A 21846-nucleotide genomic window follows, 5' to 3' on the forward strand; every position below is an offset into this window, starting at 1 on the left:
CAAAAATCTGCATAAAGTGGACCCGTGCAGTTCAGAAACGTGCTGTTCAAGGGTCAGCTGTACAATCCTCTTACTTATGATGTCTGATCACCAGTGCTTCTGAATAATATAGCTAAGAGAAATAGGGTAGAGAGTAACTTAGTAAACTAAGACAAGTTGTAAGGAAAGAAATTTAAAGTTACATATAGAAGAAAATACATAAAATCCAATTGTTTTGAAACAACAAAGATAAGTAAGTGCCAAGAACTAGAATTAAGCTCTTTTAGCTGATCCCAAATATGATTTTCTTCTTGAAAAGGTCATGCAGCACAAAGGCATAGAAAGCTTGGCAGGATCATGGATCGTAATGCGACAATCATTCAATATAATTACAAAGCGTGTCTACACCAAAGAAAATGGATTGTATAATCAGGCTTTTATTTCCATGAAAGAGTTCTTACGTACTTCTGATGAGGCAAAGTGTCTGTGTACAGATCGTTACAATAAACCTAATACCTAATTTTCCCCACAAGTGCAACAGTTCACATTTTCAATTCTAAAAACCAACTGATGTAAGCCAGAGGTTGGAACTGAATGGAAAAATCAACAAATATTTTCAGTATAACCATGGAGCAGACGCCACCTCGCCTCTAACAAACCACTCTTTTGTTTTGAAGGTCTTATTTCAGTAGTCACCAGCAGTAGCATATAAACTGATACAAGTGACTGCTGTACCAACTTCAAGTGAGGATGATTACATTTATTTGATGATTTGGGTAATGCTGCTATTAAGTCAGTAAATATCACTTACAGCATTAACAACGATGTCTTACAGAAATGGAAGGTAGCAGAATGCCAACGAACACACCGACATGAGAAATAGGAACCATGAAGCTCAAAAATGAGATTGTGAAACCAGCTGAAGGAGCACATACATAACCGTGGAGGTTAGAAGGGCTTAAGGAGTATAATATGGCTGTGACGTTGTTTCTTCCACTACACAGTTACAGTTTGTGAACAAACGTGAGACTGATTTTAGTTTAGCGAGTTAGCCTCTGAATTATGTCCCTGCCACTCTCTCACTTCGTCCCAGCTTACCCTTATACGCTACCAAATGTAAAATCCATAGCTAGTGGGAAGCAGCTGCATAGCACAGGGAGATCAGCTCGGTGCTTTGTGACCACCTAGAGGGGTGGGATAGGGAGGGTGGGAGGGAGACACAAGAGGGAGGAGATATGGGAACATATGTATATCTATAGCTGATTCACTTTGTTATAAAGCAGAAACCAACACACCACTGTAAAGCAATTATACTCCAATAAAGGTGTTAAAAAAAATAGCCTCGGAATTAGAAGACAAATAAGTAGGAAGGCATGTTTTCCAAACAGAATTGGCTAAAATGTCCTTACAGCAGCGTTAATGTGCACCACCTCGATGGCTTCTTTGTTTGGTAATGAACTTTATACACTGGAGGAAAGGGCTGCCCTCCTCCTTCAGAAGTTGCCCCACCTCTGTCTGCAGTTCCTCACGCTACGCCCATCCCAAGCTCTGTGTTCTACATTATGTTTTCTGGAGTAAGCAACTGCCGGTTAAAGTAGAAAGATCTGAGCTGCAGAGGAAAGCTCTGGGCAACACTGAAGCTTCCAAATTTTAGGGCTTCCTTTATTTCAGCAGATCTTTATAGGGGAAATTTCCAGGGGGCTATTCATAAACAAAACCACAACCGTACAGTGAAGCTGCTAACAAACATAAATGGTTCATTTTCTTTAGGATGAGATTCTATCCTGACAGTACGTTAATTTGCAAATGCATGACAACCAAACAGTGAACCACTCCTAAGAGTTACTATGTCATGCAAAACACTGTTGCTTTATTTCTATAGTTTTTTCACTCTTTTTAGGGTGTAACACATCAAGTACACAACAGATTCCAGCACAAGCCTGTCTGATATCACAACTTACACACTATTCATCATACTGTTTCTATGAACATATATCTTATATTTAGACAAATCTAAGGCTCTCTGCTTTTCCAACCTCTTTTTTTTGGAGGCGTCTTTTTGTTTGTTTTCTTTTGTTTTTAAGAAATATGCTATCTGGCTATTTTCAAAAAGACAAGAGATCTAACACAACATTGTAAATCAACTATACTTCAATAAATTTTTTTTAAAAGACAAGAGATAAATTCTGGTTAGAATGTAGAGAAAGGGGAACAATTGTACACTATCAGTGGGAATGCAAACTGGTACAGCTGCTATGGAAAACAATATGGAGAGTCCTCAGGAAATTAAAAATAGAACTACCATATCCAGCAATCCCATCTCTGGGCCTATACCCAAAGGAAACAAGATATCTAGAAGCGATGCGTGTATTTCCATGTTCACTACAGCATTATTTACAATAGCCAAGGCATGGAAACAACCTAAGTGCCCACCAATGGAGGAATGAATGAGGAAAATTTGGTATATATATACATATATCGTGGAATATCACTGAGTCTTAAAAAAGAAGGAAATACTGTCATTTACAATAATATGGATGAACCTGGAGACCATTATGCTACGTAAAATAAGCCAGACAGAGAAGGACAATTACTCCGTGGTATCACTTATATGTCGAGTCTTAAAACAACGTTGAATTCATAGAGTAGGAGAGTGATTGCCAGGAATTTCAGGGTATGGGAAATAGGGAGAGGTTGGTAAAACGTACAAACTTTAGGTTGTAAGATGAATAAGGTCTGAGGATCTAATGTGTAACATGGTGACTGTAGTTGATAACACAATTGTGTAATTGAAATTTGGTAAAGGAATAGAACTTAAATGTTCTCATCAAAAAAAAAGAGATAAATGTGGATATGCTAATTAAGTTGATGGGGGAAATCCTTTCACAATATAGAGGCATATCAAATCATCACATACACTTTAAATTTCTTACGATTTCATCTGTCAGTTATACCTCAATGAAGCTGAAAAAAAATAAGCCCACCCTGGGTGATTGGAAGGAAAAAGAAAGAAATAACTGCTCTCCACACGTGGACCCTCTTAGTTACCCTGCTGAGTCATCACTATTATTTCTGACTGGTGTCTATAACAAGTAATGAAGAGCAAGCTTGTCTTAGATAACACTTTTTTCCCTTAGAAGACATCCTAATGTTATCTCTATATCAAGAATAGCTTGTACCTTTCCTAACTATTAAGCAACCAGGTATTAGGGCATCTGTTTTTGGAAAGACTGAGCAAATCTATAAAATATGACAGGCTTAAAACACACATCTATAAAACTCTGTCTTACAGGTATGCATGAAATAAACACTGCAAAAGCAAAAAATAATACTTATGATAAAATGGAACATTTAAGTCTATTTGATGAGTATGGTTCCAATTCTGAACCTTTGGGCTGTATCTTCACAACACAAAGGGAAAGCCAGGTTATTTCATCAAAAGAAACAGTAAATATAAATAATTTGGTTCCTCTGCATAAAGGTCTCTAAAACTAACCCTCTACTATTATAACATTATTTGCTCTTTTTTTTTTTTTTTTTTTTTTGCGGTACGTGGTTCTCTCACTATTGTGGCCTCTCCCATAGCGGAGCAACAGGCTCCGGACGCGCAGGCTCAGCGGCCATGGCTCACGGGCCCAGCCGCTCCGCGGCATGTGGGATCTTCCCGGACCGGGGCACGAACCCGCGTCCCCTGCATCGGCAGGCGGACTCTCAACCACGGCGCCACCAGGGAAGCCCTGCTCTGTTTTTTAACCCAATAAATGTTCAACATGAGTCTATTGTTTAAATTTGCTTTGCCAATTTCTTTATGGCTACGTGGACTCACTTTTTGCTAGACAAATAGAATTTATTTGTTCATTTATTTAACCGGTATTAGTTAATAATATGACATTATTTATGTGTTCACTAACTGAGGGCCTATTGTCTCCTCACTTTACAGGAAATGAAGAAGTTGAATACATTTTTCCTGACTTAAGGAGTTAATAGTCCATCAGAGATCAAAAGGAAAAGACACAAAAATACTTGCATTACAGTCAAGAAGCGATCTGGTTTAACAAACAAACATGACAGAGCTGAAAGACCTGGATGGAAAAGGGGGCACAGGGTGAGTGGGAGTAGCTCAGAGTAAGAGGCCCTGATTACAGACGAGAGATGGAGGTTCGAGGCAAGTAGCAGCGACAAAGACGCTGCTGAAAACTGGTGGGATCTGGTCCCAGCAACGGGTGCTTTTGGGCTCGCTACTGCGAAGAGCAGGCAGGAGGACAAGAGAAGATTATGTGAGAAATTACGCAGTATTTTGTTATAATCCTCAAATAGCCTGTAAGAAAGTTCTTACTCCTTTTCTATGTCCCCCACATGTTTTCAGCTTGATACAATTAAGTAACTACTGACGGGACCTAGAGAAGTGTAGCATCTGATATTTGGGAGGCATTCAATGTTCATTAAAGAACAGGTACATTAACGGTACTGCGTGAGTTGGGACACATATGTAGCCTTCATGCAAATGAGAAAAAACATCCCTGCATTAGTTGTCCTAAAATGCAAGATAGAGTTGGGGATGTTTCCCACAGGCTGAAACACCTCGATGGTGGTGTTTCGGGATTAGCGTAACGGTACCATGAAAGATAAAACAGGGTACAGGGAAGAGTATAGAGACCAAATAGATCCCCTCAAAGTTTCACCTTGAAATGAAATTTCTCACTCTTGTTAAGTGAAGTGCTTAGATAAACTAGTCATATTTTCAAACGATGAGGGCTATCCTTGTCTCCTGAGTGATATATGGTTGTCTGTCCTTTATTTCAGAGCTGTCTTCTAGTGATCTATACTATATTAGACATACAGCCATTTAGGTGAACTAAAGTCGCTGCAAGTGAATTTTGGACTTGAGTTCAAAATCTTTAATTATCCAAAATATCTACACACTGTCTAAAAAAAAATCAAGTACTCAGGGCTAAAGACATGGTTCTATAAAAAATAAATAACATTCTCCTCACAATTAATATATTATATTCTTATATTAATTAATATAAAAATAGGTGTCATCATTTAAATGCAATATACAATTGCTTTTGTAACATATATGCTGGTCCTAAGAATAAAGGAAAACATATTTAAAATCATTCTTTCTCTGGTCTGAGGTATTCCCTGAAAAACTCTACTGTGTTCTAACCATTGCTATTAGGCTTTTAATGCAAACCTTATATTATTCCTTAAGAAAAATATAAGTATCTCAAGAAAAAAGATACCAAAAAAAAAAAAAAAATTAAGCTTTCTTTCTCCCACCTAAAGTATCATTTCTGCATGTGGTTTTTCAAAAAGGGTACAAATCTAATATGTTAAAACATTAATAAGCAAGTGGACTGTACCGAATGTCTTCTAAAAGCTGAGGGGTAATTGCATCACACATGGCTCAGGGCATCTACTAATCACCCTCCACAGACATCTTTGCCCCTAACGCCCAACTCACCCTGGATGGCAGCCCCACCTCAAGCCTCCCTTCTCTGTTCCTTTCGCTCTTTTCTGTCCCTCCTTTCTCTTCCTGGCCGTCTCCTTGCCCTTTCTTTGTGTCGCATAATCTTTTCAGGGAGCTCCGCTGCTCTAGTTCAGGAAAATCAAATTTGCTTTTTACTATTCTCTGCTCCACACATCACAAAATTAGCACAAGAGAAAAAACAAAGATTCTTCTCAGGAAATTGGAAGGAAAAAAAAAACTATGAACACTTAAATATTTTTGAATGCTTCTACACATAAGCATATTAGGAAAAAAATGTCGCTCCAGAATATTAATTGCATAAATCCTTTTCCCAGGTGGTATCCAATTAGCCGTTCAGAGTGAGGACGTTAATTCTCCCAAGTCTGTAAGTTTCAATGCAATATAAAGACTAAATTTGAATGGCAAAATCAAAAAGCCATTGAAATCACTGATTCAACAAAATGCTGAAATTTGAATATTTTATACTAGGAGACAGCTTGCATTTTTTTCCCTGAGAGTTACTCCTTATTCTTCAGTTATAATTTCTTCCACTATCCTCCAGTTAAAATCTTCTCAATTAAAAATATTAAATTGGTTGTAATCTTACCATTGTTGTCTCTTGAATAGATCCAAAACTGTTGATAAAAATGTTGACAACTACATCAACAGGAATGCCTGTCAATAAAAATTAAGGCTATATTTAGTAGCTGTAAAAAACTTGGTCAGAATCTTCATTTTTTATGGTTTATGCATTTGATTTTTCTATTTTTTCCAATCCGTACGGATGTAAAATTATAAATCTATGGTTTCAGGATACCATGTTCACAGTTGCTATTGACTTATTTTTCTAAATAGGGATCAACACACAAATAAAAAATGAGTTACCTTGTACTTTATAGCGTTATTTATTCAGAAATATTTCTCTCTTAAATTGTAGAAATTCTGGGAAAATACATTTACCTTAAATTTTTTTTTAATTGGGCTGATGCGTTTACTTTAAGAGATTGTAAATTATTCTTTAAAAAACATCATTTTTAAAATATGGGGTTTTTTTTTGCATTTTATAATCATTTTAAATTGTTACCTTAAATGGTAATGCAGAATTCAATTACAATTGCTATATTTTGATTTTTAATTCATGAAAATGCAAAGTTAATCAGACATATAACAGAATCATTATTAAGATTCTTGCCTGACCTGCTGGAAAATAATTTTAAAGTTCATGGAGTGAGAACTAAAGTACAATGTTGCCAATTTCTTTCTGTTTCTTTTTTTTTTTTTTTACTCATTGTGAACTGCTGCTTGGGCTAACAAAGGGAAAATGTGAATTTAGCCTTTTAGCCACATAACCTCTGACTGATGAAAAACAGGTGTTGAATCAATACAGGGTAGACATGTGACAACTCAGAGCACAGTGCTGCTGAAAGTAACCGCAGGTTCTGGTAACGAACAAAAACCCTGTTTTTATAACAGAGTCGTATAACTTCACTTGACTAGAAGCAGCTGCAAGCTTTTCTTTCTTTCTTTCTTTTCTTTCTTTCTTTTCTTTCTTTCTTTCTTCTTTCTTTCTTTCTTGTTTCTTTTCTTTCTTTCTTCTTTCTTTCTTTCTTTCTTCTTTCTTTCTTTCCGTCCTTCCTTCCTTACTTCCTTCCTTCTTTCTTTCTTTTTTCCGTAAAGGAAAAATAATCAAGCCTTATAATGTTAATCCGATCTACATTAATACCTGTCCTTAACCAGCAACAAAGATGACAGTTTTCCAGAGATATGTTCATATAACTTTTCCTAACTCATCAAGAGGAAGCAAGAAGGAAGAGAGAGAGGAAGAAAGAAAGAAAGAAAGAAAGGAAGGAAGGGAGGGAAGGAGGGAGGGAGGGAGGGAGGGAGGGAGGCAAGGTGTACCATCTTCCCACAACTTTTAGCTCAAGTACAGTTTTGGTTCTTGAAAGGAATGATAGGAGATAATGCTTTGTTGAAGAATACATAGTCATTTTATTCACAAAGTTAACACGCTTTTAAAAACCATATGGCCATTTTTTTTCAGCTAAAGAGTAGAGGGAATTTTTTTAATCAATGTAAAAACCTAATAAAGATTTTTAAAAAAGAATTTAAATGTCTATCAGAGCGTTCTCTATCCTCAAATGAGTATATGGCCATTCTCCTACAAAGTAGAACTTTGGTGTCTGAATGAAAGTCAGAGCATAAATTTTAAATTATTAAGGTTAAGAATACAAAGTACTTAGAAAACCCATCAGATCGGTTAGCCTATTAATTCACAACATATCTTTTTTATTTTTAACTGGGAACTACATAAGCCTATTAGAACGAATGCTTTGCTTATCTTTAAACATCTTTGCATTAAATTGCTCTGACTTAAGCACATTACATGACAGATGTCCATTTAGAATATACTCTTTTGAATAAAACAAATAAATGATCTTATACAGATAAAATTAGTTTTTAAACTGCAAAGAATGGAGATATTGGGGTGGAGGGAGACCAACCTTTGAAATTTGGTCTTATCCTGGGATCATAACTGACCAATAGCCTATTCAAGATATTGCTAGTGGAGTTGGCCGGTACTCGGGCAAGGTCCTCGGCTGACTGCTGCCTATAGGAGAAAAAGCAAAACAAAGCCCTGGTAAGTATTTAGAATAGCAAGCAACAGGAATGCGTGATGTTCATTGGAGAAAAGAGTTCGCTTTTTGAGATAAATTTGCAGCACGGCTTTTCCAAATAGAGGTGAAAAGTAGTAGACTTATCAGAATCCCAAAAAGTATTTGTCATAAAGAATAAAAACAAACACAAAAAGTATTTTAGCGTTTAATTTTACCAAATGCATGAAACACTGCCCTAAATACTTCATGTTACTTTCTTTAAATAAAATTAAGCAGACCTCTCACTTGTCCTGAAGCAACATGCAATCAAAATCTAGACAAGCGCAAAAGAATGGCAGACAAGGAAACAAGAGCAAAAAATAGTTTTTGAATAATATATATAGTATTAACCTTACACCTAAGCAAAGGAGTATGTGAATACTACAGGATGATACGGCCAGAGGGTCCAGGAATTCACAAAAAAATGGTGCTGACCCATAAATGATATTGTCCAAGAAACACACAAGGAATGCTCTCTGTGGAGTAAAATACACCGGGGATTGGTAAAAGCAGTTCCTCAAATATCAGACCAATTAAAAGGGGAAAATACAGAGCTCCGAGACACAGCTGCCTTTTCTTTTACGTGCACATATTTGCTGTCCACTATCGAAAAGAGAAAAACTGCCATTTCTTCTACTTTAATCAACTTTGAACAATGAATCTTGACTAAACTGGTAGTTGCTTGGGAGCACGTAAACGCTTCCTTGGAAGCCAGTGGAAACTGTTGTTCTTTACTGTTGGTTTGGATTCATTTACCACCTGTAAAGTCTTATCATATAATCACTTTCCCAGTCCAAAAATAATATCCATGAAAATCACAGGGAAGGTTAAAACTACACTTGGAGCATCCAGCATTGTCTATCCTGTACCGATACGGTAAAAGTGTCAATTTCATAAGTGACATTATAGGAAGCAAAAAATGTCATGTGCTTGGCTTTGTTCTAAAATCCCAGCTCTGACCTACCAGACAATTCTTTTCTGTGTTAATTATCGTACAATGTGCTGATAAGATACAACCACGACAGGTGAAATATGACAGACATTAAGAAGCGTATGAAAAAATCTAAAACTACTGTGAGTTGATACCGACAACCTTTTCAAGTAGCTCTCAGAAAGAATCCAAAACATTGGAGAAAAAAAATGAAAACCAATTCGTTAAACCCCCCAAAGGTGCAGGAGATTAAGTAGATATGTTTCTCAAGACCTTATCAGCTCCCATATCCTAGCTGCAGGATTTGGGGACCAGTAATGAGATTTTTCCATTTCATTCTCCAGGATTTGGGGACCAGTAATGAGATTTTCCCCTTCATTCATTTTCCATTTCATTCTCAAGAGAATGAGGTTATGTGGAAAAATTAGATATTAAGATGCAAATTAGTGTCCAAACCCATCTACAAGTTTTCTCATTCAAGGGAGGAAAACGGAACTGATGGATTACAAACTACACTTGAATTGGATCAATTAAGGACGGCTATTATTATGTCTCCATATAAAATCCTTCACAAGTACATTTCTTCTAAGCAATAGAATGAACCCGACAACATAAAGACAATTAACAATTTCTTTTCTTTTTGGACCATTGTGTCAATACATACATTCATGTCTCTGCTGCAGGTAACCTGATATGAGTCTTTAATCAACACTTCACCTTTCTTTATATTAGAAATTCAAAGACATTTTAAAATTGAAGTGAAATCTCATGTAATTTATAGTCACATGGACGAATTCAGGGATTTTTTTCCTACTAAATAAAAAAATAGAAATCATTCTTTTTCAGCTTGGTCAATCCTAAAATAACATTAAAGTCATCTCCACACATTAAAATATATTTTAAAAGCCTAGATAGCTACATCACTTTCTTCAAGAGAGCTGAAACAATTTGCATACAGCACATTTTCCTGTGTTTGCACTTTACTATACATAACCTTATAATTTGGAAAGTGGCTAGTATTTATACAAAATAACCAGGAATAAGAAGAGTTAAATGATTTTAATTAGGTTCCATGCTCAATGTCTATTTCGTCATTAGAGATTTCACATTCTGAATCTCAGTCCAATGTTTCATCCATCTGATGAGGCCACTGTGTTTTCTTTCAGTAAATCTATCAAGGATTATGATATTATTACACAACAAGACTGATTTCATGGAAATATGATATTAGTTTAAGACAATAACTGAGTCTACTGAGGCAAAGTCATCAAATGACTAGAGAAAATAATGTCTTTTATATCAAAAGCCTTTTTACAGCCTGCCTCTTTTGTTCACTCACCTAAACTTGAACTGATGTCATGACTAATATGCTAAGGAATGGACCAGGCTGTATAGCTGGATGATGTAATGTTTTCCAGCACTAAAGGAAAAATCCAGAAATGTCTTTCCAAAGAGGGAAGCTCAGTTTTCCATTAACTGCAGAGTGTACTTATTTTCCATGACCCTTTAGTGACCACACAGCACTGCTGCATTTCAAAGCCGGTGTGCGCGAGCATATTGGCTTCACATCCTCCCTTAAACCAGGAATCTGAGTCAAAGGACCGTTTTGTTTTTCCAGTTATAAGTGCAGCAACCATGGTCACAGGTCTTCGCAGACCTGAGTGTGGCAGGGCACTAGCCAGGTCACCTCAAGGAGGGAGCTGCCTGCTGGCTGTGAACTAAAGCAAGCACCGCGGAGGGAGGAAAGAGCAAGGCGTGCGAAATGTGTACGTTGTATTATTTCTCCTCTTTACTCTAGGGCAGTGATTCTTTACCTCTTTTTTTAGCACTACAGATACCGCTGGGAATATAATGAAAGCTATGTGCTTCCCTTAGAAAATGGCCACAAATTTGCAATGCTGAGGGTTCCCGGATGTGCCCCACAGGTTAAGAAACCCTCCTTCGTGGAAACAAATGCTGTTATCCTCACCTAAAGTGAGATAAGGGAAGTTTTTTTTTTTTTAAAGCTGATGGGACTTTGTCAAAAAGACACAGGAGCCAACTGAAAGAGCTCCCTATGGCCAAATCTAGGATGACTTGAGCAATAAAATAAAATTGTACTGGCTTATAATCCAAAGTATAAAATAAGAACGCATGAGTCCAAAGTATAAAATAAGAACGCATGAGTCCATAAAGATGTAAATAAAATGGCTGATTGACTGAGTAAATAACTAAATGGTAGAGCACAGACGAATCTCCCGTGCAGAATTCCAAATAACTGGCATAGATCCTCTGCTCTCAAATTGCTGGATCATCACACCCCCAGCTTGGTGTGAGCTGTGCACAGTGACACCTTTCCAAAGAGCATGGGATGGAAAGGGGGAAAAACAGTAAGTTCTCCGGGGGAGAAACCTGACAAATGCGACCTCACCCAGGTGATTAACCTTAACCTCTAACCAGGTGATAAGTCATGTTGACTCTGTGTACGTTTAATATGATGTGATGGGATTGTCATTTCTAAACGAGTGTTCTTCCTTCCCAGAACACATAACTTCAATCTAGTCCTGACAGAAACATCAGACAAATCCCAGCGGAGGGACATTCTACAAGCTACCCGACCACGATTCCTCAAAGCTTCCATGGCCACAAAAAACAAAGTCTGAGAAACTGTCACAGCCAAAAGGAGCCTAAGGAGGTGTGAGGACTGGATGTCATTTGTATCCTGACTGGGGTCCTAGAGCAGAAAAAGGACATTAGCTAAACACTAAGCAATCGAAATATAGACTATAGTCAATAACAATATACCACTCTTGGTTCTTTTTTTTAACATCTTTATTGGAGTATAACTGCTTTACAATGGTGTGTTAGTTTCTGCTTTATAACAAAGTGAATCACCTATACCTACACATATATATCCCCATATCCCCTCCCTCTTGCATCTCCCTCCCTCCCACCCTCCCTATCCCACCCCTCTAGGTGGTCACAAAGCACCGAGCTGATCTCCCCGTGCTATGCGGCTGCTTCCCACTAGCTATCTATTTTACGTTTGGTAGTGTATATATGTCCACGCCACTCTCTCACTTCGTCCCAGCTTACCCTTCCCCCTCCCCGTGTCCTCAAGTCCATTCTCTACGTCTGCATCTTTATTCCTGTCCTGCCCCTAGGTTCTTCAGAACCATTTTTTGTTGTTGTTGTTTTTTAGATTCCATACATATGTGTTAGCATACGGTATTTGTTTTTCTCTTTCTGACTTACTTCACTCTGTATGACAGACTCTAGGTCCATCCACCTCACTACAAACAACTCAATTTTGTTTCTTTTTATGGCTGAGTCTTGAGTTGTAAGAAATGTGCTAAACTAATGTAAGACGTTAATAATAGGGGAAACTAGATGCAGGATATTGGGAACTCCATATTATTTTGACAATTTTTCTATAAATATAAAACTGTTCTGATTTTTTAAAATTTATTTATTTTTTGCTGCGTTGGGTCTTCGTTGCTGCGTGCGGGCTCTCTCTAGTTGTGGCGAGCTGGGGCTACTCTTCTGTGTGGTGCACGGGCTTCTCATTGTGGAGGCTTCTCTTGTTGTGGAGCACGGGCTCTAGGTGTGCGGGCTCACTAGTTGTGGCTCACAGGCTCTAGAGCGCAGGCTCAGTAGTTATGGCACACGGGATTAGTTGCTCCGTGGCATGTGGGATCTTTCCGGACCAGGAATCAAACCCGTGTCCCCTGCACTGGCAGGTGGATTCTTAACCACTGCACCACCAGGGAAGTCCCTGTTCTAATTGTTTTAAAAAGTTCATTTGAGGAACACAAAAGAAGAGGGGGGACAAATAATAATAATAAAACACCTCACCAAAGATGAGCAAGGTGGCAAATAACGTATGAAAAGATGCTGCACATCATGTACCACCAAGGAAATGCAAATGAAAACAACAATGAGGTACCACTACACACCGATCGCAGTGGCCAAACTCCGGAACACTGACAACATCAAATGCTGACAAGGAGGTAGAGCCAGCAGACGCTCGTATTCGTTGCTGGTGAGAAAGCAAAATGGTGCAGCCACTTTGGAAGACATTTTGGTGGGTGTTTATAAAATGAAACATACTCGTACTATACGATCCAGTAATAGCACTCCTTGGTCTATACCCAAAGGTAATGAAAACTTACGTCCACACAAAAACCTGTACACGAGGCTTACAGCAGCTTTACTCATAACTGCCGAAACTGGAAGCTACCAACACGTCCTTCAGCGGGTGAATGGATAAATAAACTGGGGAACATCCAGACAGTGGAACGTTATTCAGCACTAAAAAGAAATGAACTGTCAAGGCATGAAAATAAAAGGAGGAAACTGACATGCATATTTCTAAGAAGCCAATCTGAAAAGGCTGTATAGTTCCAACTATATAACATTCTGGAAAAGGCAAAACTAGAGACAGTACAAAGACCAGCAGTTGCCCAGGGGTTGGAAGTTTGGAGGAGAGATGAGTGGGCAGAGCACAGAGGATTTTTAGGGCAGTGAAAATACGCAGTATGACCCAATAATGATGGACACATGTCACTGTCATTTGCCCAAATCCACAGAACGCTCACCGCCAAGAGTGAATCCTCGTGGAAACTATGGACCTTGAGTGATCACGACGTAGATTCATCAACGGTAACAAATGTACCATCTGGTGGGGATGTTGATAATGAGGGAGACTGGGCCATTGTAGGGGCAGAGGGTACACGGGAAATCTCTGTACCATACTCTCTATTGTGCTGTGAACCTAAAAATTCTCTGAAAAAGTAAAGTTAAGAGAAAGAACAAGAAGGAAGCTAAAAGATTCAGAGAGGCACTCACACTTTCTTGTTCCAAAATCCACAGCTGTAACTGGAGGTAAACTCTCTATACAGTCAGGTAAAACTGACATTTTGATCATACGTGAAGTCTGGGGCTTATGAAAACCACTGGTACAAGTCTGTACCTATCCCCTTACTAAGAGGTTAGTTCCCATTTTTATCTACATGGAAGAATTTTTAATTAGACAATCAGATAGACATACAAAGACAGACAAACACTTCCTAGATTCAGGTAATAAATCAGGTCAGTAGTTATTTAAGAATCCAGATAATTGTGGGGTTATTGTAGAGTACTTTTATTTGTTTTGTATTCGCCTTACTATAGTATCATTTATTATCACCTCTCTTAACAGCTTCGGTATTTATTTTCCATTCGGTTTTCCCAAATTGTGAACGGAAGGTTTATGAATACAGGGAGTGATACCTTTGACTGACTAGTTGACTTTAATTAGTTTTACATTATTTGAAAAGAATGTGTTTATGAGTGTGTGTGTATGTGCAGCAAAGTCTGTTGTGTTATAATTGTCCACGAATTATAATTACAAACAGTGTTTCTCAACAACCATTTTGTCACTCCAGTTGGGCTTAAGGAACTGTTAAATCCCGTGGAAACATTTGACAAACTTGTCTGTCTTCAATTACGCAATTACATTACCCATGGCTCATAGAAAAAAATATTTTTCATGAAGCAGAAACATCTATTTAGAGATGCTATATATTGGACACTAGTGATTTCCGAAACTCATCAAAGACTGCGGTCCTTTTGATACAAGCCTCGTGGTACAAGGAATTAAACTTAAACCTCAACCCAAACAAAATGTTTACTGTGCAATTATTTTCCATACTACACAGAAATGGTATTCCATCCAGCCCAGCAAATCAGAATCCATAGTGTTGCAATAATACCTCTGACTCTGAGACAAATTACAACTGGAACAGGACTTATCTTCTGTCAGTTTTCCGCACATGGCATAAGTGTAAAATACTTCCCTTCTGGCCTAAGAGACGTGGTAATAAGCTAAGCTCCACAGTCGCGTAATAAAGTTAAGTACGGGTATCACTGAAGACGCTCTTACCTTAAGAGTGGACACCGTACTAGTGCCAGACAGACTGCGAGATTGCCACGTGACTCTGGCAAATCACTTCCCCTCGCTGAGCCTCCGTGTACTCACCTTTAAATGAAGGTCTAAATGAGGTGAACTCTAAGATCCGTGCAGGTGCCAATCCTATCCCCCTGTGATGGACCCTGGGGTGCTGCTTCCCCCCAGATCTCCCAGCACAACGGAGGCTGCCAGAAATGTGGCTGCTTAAGGCTCTGAGCTTGGTCTCTTCAGAAACAGCCTTCAGCTGAAGGTGAACCGTGTCTGAAGACTCTCTGTGAGGACACCAAGCCCCAAGTCCCTCTCTACCCACCGAGGCCGCCCTAAAGGCCATCCCAGCCTCGAGCTCCTGGGGCATCGACTGAAGCCTCAGTTGCAACTGCCTCGTTCCTGTGTTTGAATCTGCCTTTCTCAGCCCCAAGAGGTCTTGTTCCCAAAACAATCTCATTCTGCGGGTCAATCTCCATCTCAGAGTCTGTCCCTGAGAAAACTCAACTTAGGACATGAAACAATAAGATCCCTTAAAGAACAACCAAAGCTTCACCAGCCACGCCACTACAGTCTGCTGCATTTCTCTTCTACTTCAGTCGTTTAAGGTTTCATTTAAGAAAGCTCTTGGCGTTCACAACACACCATGCACAGTGCATGGGCTAGTGAGGTATTCAAGGGTCCAACACACATACGGGTGATTCTCACATGAAGGTGGTATTGAAAGCTGCAGGTTCTGATGAACATGTCCAGCGGTTCTCAGCTTCGACTGTGCACTGAGCCCCCTGGAGGAGCTCTGCAGACTACAGATGCGAAGTCGCACGCCCCACCTCCAGATTGAGTTAGTGCGGGATGAGACCCAGGCATCAGGATTTAAAAGCTCCTTGGATGATTTTTTTTTTTTTTTTTTTTTTTTGCGGTACGCGGGCCTCTCACTGTTGTGGCTTCTCCCATTGCAGAGCACAGGCTCCGGACGCACAGGCTCAGCGAGCCCGCTCCGCGGCACGTGGGATCCTCCCGGACCGGGGCACGAACCCGTGTCCCCTGCATCGGCAGGCGGACTCTCAACCACTGCGCCACCAGGGAAGCCCTCCTTGGATGATTTTAATGATTAGACAAATCACTAGTTAGAAAAAAAAAAAAAAGTTTACAGTGACAAAAAGGACATGGAATTGAAACACCAGGAGCCCCAACATGTAATGAGCAGATGTAGGAAGATAAGCCGACAATTAAGGCAAAGGATAAGCTGCCCAAGAAGAAGGAGGTGTGGGCAAAGAATGTTGCCGCCGTATCAGTAAACAAAGGATGCTGCAGCCATGAAGCCAGCACATGGCAGCCACCCCCGGCGGTGCCCCCTGAGGGGACTCAGGATGAGAACGCTGGTCCCCGGCAGCCGAGGTGCACGTCCAAGGAAGAGTTTCAGCGAGCCCGGACTCTTGCATCTTCCCATACATAGAAAATTGCTAAATTCATTACGTTGAGATGTCTGGCTTTCGTTAATTAGTGGTAAACTTTTGATGTTCCGATTACTTGGTCTTTGTTGCAAAAACTCCTCCGTGTTCTGGCTCTCCCCTTACCTCTTTGGAACAGTCCCTCCGAGCTATTCTGAGAGGCTGCATCCTGGGCTTAAGTCCTCAGTTTTGTCCGCCAAATAAAGCATAATTCTCAACTTCTGGTTGTGCATTTTTTTCCATCAACAGAGAAAACCCACAAGTGTGGCGTCAACAGAACTCCAGGAAAAAAAATATTTGATGGAAGGGTTGGTTCACAGGACCAAAGCTGCTGAGAGGTTAATAAGTTGAGGACTAAAGACTCTTCACAGGATTGAGCAAAAGGGAGAGCTGCTTTCCAGCTGAGGGAGAGACAGAAGCCACACTGGATGGGATGGTAAGATGTAGGGCGGGAGATGGAATGAAGAATTTGATTGGAGGGACTTCAGGAGATGGAACAGGAAATCCTGGACTCTCCTCCCGCCATGGATACACCATCTCAACAGCAAGGCACGGATCCATCCCCTCTGTGAGAAATCCAGAAACTAACAGACAGGCTTCTCCACCCAACCAGCCTCAATGGCCCCTGTAGGAAAAGGGGAGACACTGTATCCCCACAATCCCCACCCCCCAGGCACCGCCCACCACAACACAGACCAGAGAGAACAGGGAAGGAGTGGAACCAGCATCCCAGCTCATTGGGGTGCCACCCCAGGGATGGGCTTCTAGCTCGCCTGCCTCCAGACACTGATGGGGCCGGTGGATACCAATCCCGCGGGGACCACAGAGATCCAAGCCGGGGCTGGAACCAGGAGAACTGGCCACGGCCCCTCCCACCACCTTAGTGCACAGTGTTGAGCTCTAAACCCCAGCTCCGGGGGGACTTCCCTGGTGGCGCAGTGGTTGAGAAACTGCCTGCCAATGCAGGGGACACGGGTTCGAGCTCTGGTCCGGGAAGATCCCACATGCCGCGGAGCAACTAAGCCCGTGCGCCACAACTGCTGAACCTGCACTCTAGAGCCCACAAGCCACAACTACTTAGCCCACATGCCACAACTACTGAAGCCCGTGCACCTAGAGCCCATGCTCCACAACAAGAGAAGCCACCTCAATGAGAATCCCGCGCACCGCAATGAAGAGTAGCCCCCACTCGCCGCAACTAGAGAAAGCCCGCAAGCAGCAACAAAGACCCAATGCAGCCAAAAATAAATACATAAAAATAAATAAATTTATTAAAACAATAAAAAATAAAACTCTACCCCAGCTCGTCCCCGCATCTGCAGCTCAGGGTCCCTGCCACACTCTGCACAATAGACACTGTGTGGAAACAACCTAATGCCTATTGACAGATGAATGGAGTTTTAAAAGCAGTCCATGCATACACACAATGGAATATTACTCAGCCCTAAAAAAGGAAACCCTGCCACATGCAACAACACAGATGGGCCTGGAGGACAGGATGCTAAGGGAGATAAGCCAGTTTCAGAAGCACAAATACTTCAGGATTCCACTTATATGAGGAGTCTAAAACAGTCACACTCATAGAGACAAAGGAAAAAATGGGGGTTGGTGGGAGTGAGGAGGGAACTGGAGTTGGTCATCAACAGGTGTAAAATTTCACTTAAGTAAGATGAGTAAGTTCTGGAAATCTACTGTACAACGTTGTACCCAATGTCAACCACACTGTATTGGACACAAAATCTGTGAAAAGGAGTAGATCTCATGTTAAGTGTTCTTGCCACAATAAAAATATTTTAAATTAAAAAAAAAAAACGATATCCAGTGACAACTCGCCCCAAAAGAAAATCCACACGGTATTTATACATAACAAAATATTGTGACTGAGTTATTACTCAATTTAAGACAGAAAAAAAACCAGTCAAATTACTAGTTTGCTTTTGTTTTTTTTTTTTTAAACCAAATGGCTGATTATTTGAACTATTTCCCTAGCTAATATTTGAAAACCAAGTTTAACGTCCTGGCTTTCTTCTAAGGAAAATCTGGCCCATGAAGAGATAAAAAAGTGAACACTAGCAAGACAAAATATCACTGGGTATAGTTCCTAAATACTTGGGCTTCAAAAATTAATAAAATAAATCTACTCTTTGTTACCACCCCCAAAAGAAGACTTGGACTATACTGACTCCAGAAAAGGAGAAAAACTGACTAGAAGGAAGTGTGGGTTTCAGAAACATGTGGGAATTTTTCTTTACATTAGTCTGTGTTGTAAAATCTAAGGAGATGAAAGATGCAGTTGAGTGGAAAAACTTGGAAATATGAATTCCCATTTCAGATTCCCTCCCCCCCAAGACAAAACCCAGAGTCAATGAAATCTAAGACATGGGAGACATAATGAGTCCTGGATGGAGGTGGGGAGTGCCTTCCCTGAAAGGGAAAAGGTGGGGAATACAGGCAGGATCATATGCCTGGTGGGAAACAGTCAGACAGATGTCCTGTCCTCCTTGAGAGTTTCACTCTAACAATCCAGAACAATCCTCTTGTTTACCTGCCAAGAACTAAGCTATCACAGAGCACCCAGAAGATACAAAATGACATATCCTGAATTGCATTTGAAAACAATTCCGAACCTTAAATGTAACCAAAAATACATCAATGCGACTGATTTTGAAACTTACGTTTTAAAGGTATTATGATACAGTATCCAATACTGTTGCCAAATGATTCACTAATCATGACTAATATCAATTACGGCCTATCATTGTCTATATTTGTTAACACCTTTGGGGGGAAATGTTCTGTGAGTGTAAATGTTTCAAGAGTTGAATCTATTTCTCCCTCACAGAACCTACACTTAAATAGAACTACCATTCTTCGTATTCTGCACGGGTAGCATTCAACACATATTGAGTTAGCCAACTGCAGCCAGGCGTCTTCCTCAGCCTTGGAAACGTGCTCAAAAAACAACATGCAAAAGCACCTGCCCTCCTGGAGCTCAACCCTGGACTCATGGAGTGATTGCCACCGGACAGGAATCCGAAAGCCCCCAGGTGCCAGTCCTGAACGTGCACTGTTCAGTGCTAAGGTTTGCATCTGATGCGGTTTCAAATACCCATGATCCAGCCACATTTAGGAAAAGGTGGTTATCACAACTTGAAGATAAATATCTCCACTCCCAGTTCATTTGCTTTGCCTATTTTCCCACGTACGTTTCTCTGTTTACCTTTTTATTTCACGTTCGACTAAAAATTAGAAACAAAATCGAGTCCATACCATGTTAGGGACCACCCCAAGCTTTTGTATCTACCTGTGTGAAGATGGATATGCTGATTCTAAACTTCACAGGGAAAGGCTACGAGCCCAGGATGGCCAAGGTGACACGGAAGGAGAACCAAGCAGGGGATGTGAGGCTTTCCACTCCCTTGATGGGGGGTGTGTCACTGCACGAGGTGAGCAGTCCCGGACCAGTGGGACAGAAAAGAGAAGCGATAACCGACCTACAGTGAATGTACACTTGCCAGTTAGCAAAGTAAGGAGAGCCTTTTGCATAAATGAGCTGCCCTCACTGGATGTGCCTATCCCATCATACACAAGCGATGAGCTGAAGTGGGCTACAGAGCTAAATGTGAAACACGAAACAGTGACAGCCTCTAGGAAAATAACCAAAACAGACTACTTCGTGACCTGCGTCCGAGAAAGATTTCTTAAATAAAACACAAAAGCATTAATAAAAATTAATAAATCTGACTTCATTAAAAAGAAGCACTTTAAATTAGGAGTTTGGAATTAACAGATATACACTCCTATATACAAAACAGATAGCCAAAAAGGGCCTACTGTGTAGCACAGGGAGCTCTACTCAGTACTCTGTAATGACCTACATGGGAAAAGAATCTAACAGTGGATACACGTACACGTATAACTGAATCACTCTGGTGTACCCCTGAAAGTAACGCAACACTGTAAATCAACTATACTTCAAAAGAAAAAAATAAGCACTTCAGTTCATCAAGAGACACTGTTAAGACATGAAAATGCATAACAAAGATGGGAGAACTGACTGTAATACAGTCATCCGGCCATATCTGCAACCAGGATTCAACCAACCTCAGGTGGAAAACACGTGAGGAGAAAAAAACTTCCAGAAAGTTCCAAAAAGCCAAACTTGAGTCTGCAGTGTGCTGGCAACTTCTTACATAGCGTTTACGTGGCCTGAGGCACCGTAAGCGCCCTAGAGATGATTCTTTGCACTGTACATCGTTGTTATAGATACTTTTTCTGTATGGTTTATGATGATTTTGAGAGTGTCACCATATCATTCTGAGCCTTTCTAAACCATATATTAAAGGCAAGATCCCCTTCTCATCTAAAAAAAAGAAATATGTAGCCCTTGACATGAGAGGCACCATTAGTGACAGCATCCTGGCTCTGAAAGCCATGCCGCCTGGGTGTGAATCCTGCTTTACTAGCAGCGTGGCCCTGGACACCTAACCCCGTGCCTCAATTAGCTGTCTTGTAAACAGTGCTGATAATCCTGGAAAATCACTCTTTTTCATAAAAGGCATGTTTTCAGAATCAAATTAGGTGATTTACGTAAGAGCTTAGAACACACCAAATACTTGGTGTTACACATCAATCAGTGCACGGTACCCTATCTTGGGTCATCGGCAAAGGAACAGAAACTGGTTACAATTAAGAAGACCCCTAGGGCTTCCCTGGTGGTGCACTGGTTAAGAATCCACCTGCCAATGCAGGGGACACAGGTTCGAGCCCTGGTCCGGGAAGATCCCACGTGCCGTGGAGCAACTAAGTCCGTGAGCCACAGCTACTGAGCCTGCGCTCTAGAGCCCACGAGCCACAACTACTGAGCCCTCGTGCCACAACTATTGAAGCCCACGCGCCTAGAGCCCTGCTCTGCAACGAGAAGCCACCGCAATGAGAAGCCGGCGCACCGCAACAGAGTAGCCCCTGCTGGCCGCAACTAGAGAAAGCCTGTGCGCAGCAATGAAGACCCAATGCAGTCAAACATAAATACATAAAAATAAATTAATTTCAAAAAAAAGAAGATCCCTAGTCAGAAAACAGCTGATCCAAACCTGTTGAAGGTTTCAGTATGTGATTTGATCCACAAATATGTAGAATATCCTGATTTCTTACACATACACATAACGTACATTCACGCATCTTCTTTTCCAAATCAACACCCTATTCCTACTGCTCCCTCGAAATGTATAGCACCGAGCTAGTAAAAGGGAGTGTTTTCCTTGCTACTACAAACAAAACTCAAAAACAAGATACTCAGTAAAGAGAGGTCAGAGCAGGGCTTCCCTGGTGGCGCAGTGGTTGAGAGTCCGCCTGCCGATGCAGGGTACACGGGTTCGTGCCCCGGTCCGGGAAGATCCCACGTGCTGCGGAGCGGCTGGGCCCATGAGTCATGGCCGCTGAGC

The 21846-nt window shown here is 40.6% G+C and overlaps 1 protein-coding gene across 8 annotated transcripts in view; it reads right to left on the minus strand.

Annotated features, from left to right (window-relative positions):
• The window catches only part of GLRB (glycine receptor beta), a 68529-nt gene that overhangs the window by 30727 nt on the left and 15956 nt on the right, over nt 1–21846 (minus strand). For 4 of the 8 annotated variants that reach the window (XM_079920233.1, XM_079920231.1, XM_079920232.1 and 1 more), the window contains 2 exons: nt 7954–8060; nt 6060–6127 (listed from right to left, as the gene is read on the minus strand). The exons of 1 other annotated variant lie outside the window; for it this stretch is intronic. In XM_079920233.1, the coding sequence (XP_079776359.1) occupies nt 6060–6062 (3 nt within the window). In that variant the 5' untranslated portion in view covers nt 6063–6127; nt 7954–8060. Of the gene's footprint in view, nt 1–6059; nt 6128–6941; nt 6997–7953; nt 8061–21846 lie in introns of those variants that run through there. 3 more of the 8 variants (XM_079920235.1, XM_079920236.1, XM_079920234.1) reach the window with 2 other exon arrangements.

The sequence above is a fragment of the Stenella coeruleoalba genome (genome assembly GCF_951394435.1).
Source record: "Stenella coeruleoalba genome assembly, chromosome: 4".
NCBI classification, from domain to species: Eukaryota; Metazoa; Chordata; class Mammalia; order Artiodactyla; family Delphinidae; genus Stenella; species Stenella coeruleoalba.